We start from the raw sequence: 8,401 nt of genomic DNA, 5'->3' as shown, positions 1-8,401 counted from the left end.
TTTTTTAAAAAAAAAAAAAAAAAGAAGAAAAAAAAAATCATTCATTACTTTTTTTGTGTGAGACAGAGTCTCACTCTGTTACCCAGGCTGGAGTGCACTTGGCCCAATCACCTCTGCCTCCTGGGTTCAAGCGATTCCCCTGCCTGAACCTCCTGAGTAGCTGGGATTGCAGGTACCCGCCACCACGCCTGGCTAATTTTTGTATTTTTAGTAAAGACGGGGTTTCACCACATTGGCCAGGCTGGTCTTAAACTCCTGACCTCAGGTGATCCGACAGCATCGGCCTCCCATAGTGCTGGGGTTACAGGCGTGAGCCCCCGCACCCGGCCCATGTTTCATTCATTACCACCTTGCCCTTCACAAACAGCTTCCAGAGGGTGCTACAGTCGTGTCCATTTCACAGATGAGAAGGGTAAGGCGCAGATGCATCTGAGGTCCCCACTCCCTGGCTGCCAGATTCACAAGCATATGCTGGGAACCACTGTGGGGGCCTCGTGCTTAGTAGGTGCCCAAGAAACACCCCCTGTTTCCAGGGAAACACCCAGACGCCAGCCGGGCACTGCAGCCTGCTGAGTCTGTGTGGGCTCTGGTTCCAAAAGAGGGTCCTGTGCCCACGGCCCGGAGCCCGGACGGCTGGGTGCCCTGGCTGGGCCCTTTCCAACAGCATGGCCACCCGTGCCCAGCCTCGAGGCGGTCCAAACAGAACTGGCCAGCTCCAAGGGGCCGCTGGCTGCCCCAGCCTGGGATCGGCGGCAGGGCTCGGGGCCCAGCCGGGCACGCTCCCCTCGGTTGCCGTCTGGCCCATTTGGCCGAGGCTGGGAAAGCCTGGCTGCAGGAAGGGCTTCTCTGATCTGCTCCTCTGTTTCCTGGTTGGGAAACTGAGGCACCGGGCCCTGCTCCTGTCATGTTTATGGCATCATTGGTCTTGGCAGTCAGTGGGTGCAGGACGCACGGTGTGGGCAAAGCCATCGGCACAGTGCTGAGCCAGCACCAGAGGCTCCGTGCGCTGGGAAATACCACGGCTTTGGCCAGTCTCCCAGCAACCCTGGGAGTGGTCTCCATTTTTTTTTTTTTGAGATGGAGTCTCAGTCTCGCTCTGTCGAATGGGCTGGAGTGCAGTGGCGCCATCTCGGCTCACCACAACCTCTGCCTCCCCAGTTCAAGCGATTCTCCTGCCTCAGCTTCCTGAGTAGCTGGGATTACAGGCACCCGCCACCACGCCCAGCTAATTTTTGTATTTTTAGTAGGGATGGGCTTTCACCATGTTGGCCAGGCTGGTCTCGATCACTTGACCTCGTGATCCGCCCGCCTCGGCCTCCCAAAGTGCTGGGATTACAGGTGTGAGCCACCGCGCCCGGCCCCCTCTTTTTTTAAAAAAACTTTTTTTTTGGACGAAGTCTTGCTATTGTCACCCAGGCTGAAGTGCAGTGGCGAGATCTCACCTCACTGCAACCTCCATCTCCCGGGTTCAAGCAATTTTCCTGCCTCAGTCACCCAAGTAGCTGGGACTATAGGTGCCTGCCACCACACCCAGCTAATTTTTTGTATTTTTAGTAGAGATGGGGTTTCACTGTGTTAGCCAGGATGGTCTTGATCTCCTGACCTGGTGATCCGCCTGCCTGGGCCTCCCAAAGTGCTGGGATTACAGGCATGAGCCACTGCACCCGGCCCCCATTTATTTTTTTTAAACAAGGTCTTGCTCTGTTGCCCAGGCTGGAGTGCAGTGGCGTGATCACGGCTCACTGCACCCTCAACCCCCCAGGCTCAAGTGATCCTCCTGTGTCAGCCTCCTGAGTAGCTGGGACTACAGACACCTGATACCATGCCCAGCTAATGTTTTTGTAAAAACGGGGTCTCACTATGTTGTCCTGGCTGGTCTCGAACTCCTGGCCTTAAGTGATCGTCTCTCCTCGGCCTCCCAAAGGGCTGGGATTACGGGCATGACCCACCATGCCACCGCACCTGGCTTAATCACCATCTCATTTTGTGGACGAGGAAACTCAGGCCTTGAAAGGGAAGTGGCGTGCTCAGAGCACACAGACCGATGGCTCTCAGAGACAGTACCTGGCTCGGGTATCTGATCCCAGCACAGAACAGTGGATAAAGTGACCCTAGTGATGAAGTCCATCACTTGGCCTGGGAGGGAGGCTGTTGCTTGTGGTTCTGACCTGTAGCTTTCCTTGTCTGTGGCGCGGTGGCTCATGCTTTTACTCCCAGCACTTTGAAAGGCCACGGTGAGCAAATCACCCGAGGTCAGGAGTTCAAGACCAGCCTGGCCAACATGGTGTGAAACCCTGTCTCTACTAAAAATACAAAAATTGGCCGGGTGCGGTGGCTCACGCCTGTAATCCCAGCACTTTGGGAGGCCGAGGCGGGCGGATCACGAGGTCAAGAGATCGAGACCATCCTGGCCAACATGGTGAAACCCCGTCTCTACTAAAATACAAAAAAATTAGCTGGGCATGGTGACATGCACCTGTAGTCCCAGCTACTCAGGAGGCTGAGGCAGGAGAATTGCTTGAACCTGGGAGGCGGAGGTTGTAGTGAGCCGAGATTGTGCCACTGCACTCCAGCCTGGCGCCTGGTGACAGAGACTGTAAAAAAAAAATATATATATATATATATATATATATATATATACACACACACATACAAAAATTAGTCAGCATGATGGTGCACACCTGTAGTCCCGGCTACTCTGGAGGCTGAGGCAGGAGAATCGCTTGAACCTGGGAGGCGGAGATTGTTGCCCTGAGCTGAGATCGTGCCACTGCACTCCAGCCTGGGCTACAGAGTGAGACCCCGTCTCTCAAAAATAAATAAATAAATGAAAGAAAGCGATAACGTGGTGGATTATCTCGTGATCGAGGTCTCCAGATACCCCCTAGTGCTTCAGGAGTATCCTCTCCTGGCTCCCTCCCAGCTCTGATAGGGCCTGAGTGATGTTTGTGCCCATGTGGAAAACAGGCGCAGGACGCTAGGCGGCTCGCCTGAGGTCACACGGCGATTGGATGGCCTTGGGGTCTGGGGTGGGTGGGAGGGGCGTGATTCTCTTTCTGCAGCCTTTGATGCTGGTTCCTGCCACCTTTGTCTTTGACCTGGGCGATCCATGGGTGGGGCTGTGGAGGGGGCTCTGCCTGGCTGGGCTTGTCCACCTGCCCCCCAGCTTCAGCCCTCAGTTGGAGGGAGGGTCAGGGCTCCGGAGCGGGTGGATGTGACTCGTCCTCCATCCAGGCTGCCAGAGCCGATAACGCTGAGCTCAGCGTCTGTCTGCCTGCATGTCTGCCAAGGAACCTGATTATTTTTAGATAAGATGGAGGGGCGGGCGCCGGGGCAGAGGGAGCACCCTAGCCAGGCGGGCAGTGGGGACGTCGCCATCACAGAAGCCACCCCTCAGCCGCCTCTCTCTGCGGTCCCCGAATGGCCACCCAGGACGAACAGACAGGTCCCTGGGATGACAGGGGCAGGGGCTGAGGCTCAGGGAACCTGGTGTCTCAAGGGCTTACCTCTCTGATCCTCAGTTTCCTCATCTGTAAGACAGGCACAGTGATAGCCCTCCCGTGCAGGGCTAAGGTGGGGCTGAATGAGTGAACTCATTTTTTAAAAATTGCATTTTATTGTTTATTTAATTTGAGACAGAGTCTCGCTCTGTTGCCCAGGCTGGCGTGCAGTGGTGTGATCTCTGATCTCTGCTCCCTGCAGCCTCTTCCTCCTGGGTTCAAGTGATTCTCCTGGAACCTCCACCTCCTGGGTTCAAGCAATTCTCCTGCTTTAGCCTCCCGAGTAGCTGGGATTACAGGCGACCGCCACCACACCTGGCTAATTTTGTATTTTTGGTAGTGACAGGGTTTCCCATATTGGCCAGGCTGGTCTTGAACTCCTGACCTCAGGGGATTTTCCTGCTTTGCCCTCCCAAAGTGCTGGGATTACAGGCCTGAGCCACCTCGTCTGGCCATTTTGTTTTGTTTTGTTTGGTTGGTTGGTTTTATTTTCTGAGATGGGGTCTTGCTCTGTTGCCCAGGCTGGCTTCCAACTGCAGTCACACAGACTGGAGTGCAGTGGTGCAATCTCAGCTCACTGCAGCCTCCGCCTCCCAGGTTCAAGCAATTCTCCTTCCTCAGCCTCCAGAGTAGCTGGGACTACAGGTGCGCGCCACCACACCTGGCTAGTTTTTGCACGGTTAGTAGAGATGGGGTTTCACCATGTTGGCCAGGCTGGTCTCGAACTCCCGACCTCAGGTGATCTGCCTGCGTCAGCCTCCCAAAGGGCTGGGATTACAGGCATGAGCCACCGCGCCTGGCCTGAACCTCATTTTACAGATGAGGCTCAGAGAGGGCAAGTGACTTGCTCAGGGTTGCACAGCAAGAAGACGGGGGAGCTGGGATTTAAACGTCACTCTGTTAAGACTCCAGGTACCCAACTTCTTTACCCACGACTGAGCTACCCCTGCAGACATGGAGGGCTGACTCCAGCATACAGGTGCACTGGCGCCCACAGGGGCCCAGCTGGTGTCTGCAGGGTGCCTGGCCACATGTCCACGACCCTCTAGGGCAGCAGCCAAGAGAAGGGCCCAAGCAGAGACCCCGGGGCGTGGGCATGTTTCAGGGCCACTGTCTTCCCAGCACTGGCCCAGCCCAGGCCTGGGTTACCAGCGTCGAAATCTCATCTGCTCCTGGAGTGGGGCCTCTGCGATGTCACCAACACCTCTTCCCTCTCTTTGCAGACGCAGAGCAGAGCGGCAGTCCCCGGGCGGGGATGGGGTCCGATCAGGAGGACAGCAAGCCCATCACGCTGGGTGAGTCTGCGGGTGGCGCCGCCCCGCCCATGTCTTTTATTTGGGAATCATTTGCTCAGAACCACTCATTTTACGGATGAACAGACGGAGGCTTGGAGAGGGAAAGGGGCCTGTCCAGGGAGCTCCCAGCATGTGGGCTCTGAGGTCCTCACGCAGGGGAGACCCCGGAGGCCTCTACAGTTCCATGGGATGTTTAGGGGTTTCTGCTTGTTTTATTTTTCATTCGTTTATTTATTTTGAGATGGAGTCTCGCTGTGTCCCCCAGGCTGGAGTGCAGTGGCGCAATCTCAGCTCACTGCAACCTCCACCTCCCGGATTCAGGCGATTCTCCTGCCTCAGTCCCCCACATAGCTGGGATTACAGGCGCCCGCCACCACGCCTGGCTAATATTTGCATTTTTAGTAGAGACGGGGTTTCACCATGTTGGCCAAGTTGGTCTTGAACTCCTGACCTCAGGTGATCCACCTGCCTCGGGCTCCCGAAGTGCTGGGATTACAGGTGTGAGCCACGGCGCCCGGCCTGTTTGTTTTAGAAACGGTCTCACTCTGCTGGCCAGGCTGGAGTGCAGCGACACCATCCTGGCTCACCGCACCTTGGACCAACTGAGCTGAAGCCGTCCTTCCACCTTAGCCTCTGCGGTAGCTGGGACTGCAGGTGTGCACCACCGTGCCTGGCTCATTTTCTGTTTGTTTGTTTTTGTAGAGACAGAGTCTCATGTGTTGCTCAGGCTGGTCTCAAACTCCTGAGCTCAAGCGATCCTCCTGCCTCAGCCTCCCAAAGCACGGGGATCATAGGTGTGACCCCCATGCCCAGCCTTCACGGGGTGTCTAATGCATGGAAAGGACAGAGCAACTCTGTGTCGTAGGGAAAGGAAGTGGGAAATTTTGCTTAGGTCCCTTAGACCAGAGCAGTCTCTTCCATCCTGGCCCCTGGCTCCTGCCCCTTGCCCCTGACCATCTGTCCTCCTCACTATGGCCAGAGGATGCCTGTGACCCCCCGGAGTCACAGGCTGCCCCTTCTCTGTCCACAGCCCTCCATGGCTGCCACCTCTCTTGGGATAAAAGCCCAAGTCCTCCCTGTGACCCACAAGGCCCTGCACAACCTGCCCGGTCCCCTCCTTGTCCTCTCCTCCTCTCTCTCTCCCCCTCGCTCACCCCCAGCTGCACAGACCTCCTTGCTGTTCCTCTAGTACACCAGGCCCAGTCCTGCCTCAGGGCCTTTGCACATTCTACTCCTTACTCTGTCTAAATAGTTAACTGGTCTCTTGCTCTCTCCACATCTCCCCTGGTCTCAACTCAAATGCCCTCTTCTCATAGAGGTCTACCCTGAGTACCCTGAGCCCCTTCAACACAAGCAGCCTCTGGCCAGCCCCCCATCTCAGCCCTCTGTTTTCTTTCCTTCAGAGGAAGTTAGTGATTGCCTATGGGTTTGTTTAGTTGCTTAGTGGCTGCGCAGATGTTTGCTTATCTCCCCAGTGGAACGTCACCTCCTCGAGGACAGAGGCTTTGTCTCTCTGGATCTCTGTTGTGCCCTCAGTGGCTAGAATAGGGCCTGGTGCAGAGTGGGTGCTCAATAAATATTTGTAGAAAGGAAGGAAGGAGGGAGGGATGATGCAGAGAGAAAAAGAGACAAGAGAGGGTATGTGGGGGAGAGGAAGGAGAAGAGATGAAAAAGAAGGAAGGGGCCGGGTGCAGTGGCTCACACCTGTAATCCCAGCACTTTGGGAGGCGAAGGTGGGCAGATGACCTGAGGTCAGGAGTTCGAGACCAGCCTGGCCAACATGGCGAACCCCTGTCTCTACTAGGACTCCGGAGGCTGAGGAAGGAGAATCGCTTGAACCTGGGGGGTGGAGGTTGCAGTGAGCCGAGATCGTGCCACTGCACTCCAGCCTGGGGGATAGAGCAAGACTGTCTCCAAAAAAAAAAAAAAAAAAGGAAGGAAGAGAAAGCGAGTGGGCGAGGCGTCCTTCTTGGAAGGGCCGGAACAGCCGTGCGCAGGGAGGCCGAAGGGTTCCTGGAGGTTCACAGGCCCGAGGCCACTCCTCACTGTCCCCTGGTGACTCGTCTGTCTGTGACCCGGGTCCTCCTCGGCCTCCTGTGATCCCCAGACGCCTCTCTCCAAGCCAGATGTTGGAGGGAGGCGGAGGCGGCGGTGCTTGGCCTGGTCCCTTGGGGAGCTTGGGCGTCTGGTAGAGGAAATCACGTCCTCCCGGCTCGCCAGGGAGTCCCCCGGAGATGGAGCTGGGCAGGCACTGCACAAACAGGAAACCCCGGTGTGGGGGAGGCGGGGGGCGTGCTGACACCGGCTGGCCAGCTGGGTCAGCAGGAAACGGCTCTGGCCACTTCTTCTGGACACGCAGGGCCACCGCTCTGTCCTCCTCAGAATGTGTGGCCCTGAACCTCCCAGCGCGGGGTAGGGCTCCTTGCCATCACTCAGCAAATGACTGGAACGGGGGCCAGATGCAGTGGCTCATGCCTGCGATCCCAGCGCTTTGGGAGGCCGAAGCGGGAGGGTCAAGTGAGCCCAGGAGTTCAAGGCCAGCCTGGGTAACATCGCAAGAACAAGAAATAATCATAATACAGAAATTGGCCAGGCATGGAAGTACCTGCCTGCAACCCCAGCTACGTGGGAGGCTGAGGCAGGAGGATTCCCTGAGCCCAGGAGTTCGAGACCAGCCTGGATAACACAGCAAGACCCTATCTTTACACACACACACACACACACACACACACACACACACACACACACTCTCTCTCTCTCTCTCTCTCTCTCTCTCTCTCTCTCTCTCTCTCTTATAAAAATTAGCCAGGCATAGAGGTGCATGCCTGTAACCTCAGGTACTTGGGAGGCTGAGGCAGGAGGATTGCCTGAGCCCAGGAGTTCAAGACCGGCCTGGATAACACAGCAAGACCCTGTCTCTATAAAAAAAAAAAAATATATATATACACACACACACACACACACACACACACACACACACACGTTAGCCAACATGGAGGTGCATGCCTATAATCCCAGCTACTTGGGAGGCTGAGGCAGGAGGATCGCTTGAGCCCAGGAGTTCGAGGCTGCAGTGAGCTATGACTGCATCACTGCATTCCAGCCTGGGCAACAGGGCGAGACTCTGTCTCTGGAAAAGGAAAAGATTGTAACAGGGGTACTGGCTGGGGCTTGGGTCTGCAGAACTGCACACAGCCATGAGCTCCCTGCAGCCCGTGCTGCCCCCTGGGGGCTGAGAGAGGAACTGCTCCCGCCGCCACCCCAAAGCCAAGAGCCTCTCCAGCCTCCGAAGCCACAGCGCTCCCTGGATCTTTCTGCCCCAACCCTGCTGGCCTGTAACCTGCCAAGTGCATTCCAACCCTGGGGCCTTTGCACGGGCTGTTCCCAGTGCCGGGAACATCGTGGCCCTCAGGGAGGTGGCGAAACATCATACCCATCAGATAAGCCAACGCTCACGGGGTGGTTGCCAGGCGCTGTTCTTGGAGCTTTGCAAATTTTAACAAGTTCTTTCCTCTTATCCAATCTCATCTTGAGGTCTTTGTAAAATGCCACCATCTCAGCCAGGCTTTCTCTGAGCCCTGGGTGTAAAACTGCTTCCCTCCCCAC

At 56.3% G+C, this 8,401-nt stretch overlaps 1 protein-coding gene across 7 annotated transcripts in view; it reads left to right on the top strand.

Moving 5' to 3' along the window:
• Positions 1-8,401, top strand: part of NFIC (nuclear factor I C) — a 99,300-nt gene that overhangs the window by 55,163 nt on the left and 35,736 nt on the right. For all 7 annotated transcript variants that reach the window (XM_032252300.1, XM_032252298.1, XM_032252297.1 and 4 more), the window contains exon 3: positions 4,724-4,795. In XM_032252300.1, the coding sequence (XP_032108191.1) occupies positions 4,724-4,795 (72 nt within the window). The remainder of the gene's footprint in view (positions 1-4,723; positions 4,796-8,401) is intronic.

Source organism: Sapajus apella, unplaced genomic scaffold (genome assembly GCF_009761245.1).
Source record: "Sapajus apella isolate SASKATOON/1434 unplaced genomic scaffold, GSC_monkey_1.0 scaffold77, whole genome shotgun sequence".
NCBI lineage: Eukaryota > Metazoa > Chordata > Mammalia > Primates > Cebidae > Sapajus > Sapajus apella.
The sequence above is the reverse complement of the archived record's forward strand: the minus strand, read 5'-3'. Positions and strand labels throughout refer to the sequence as shown.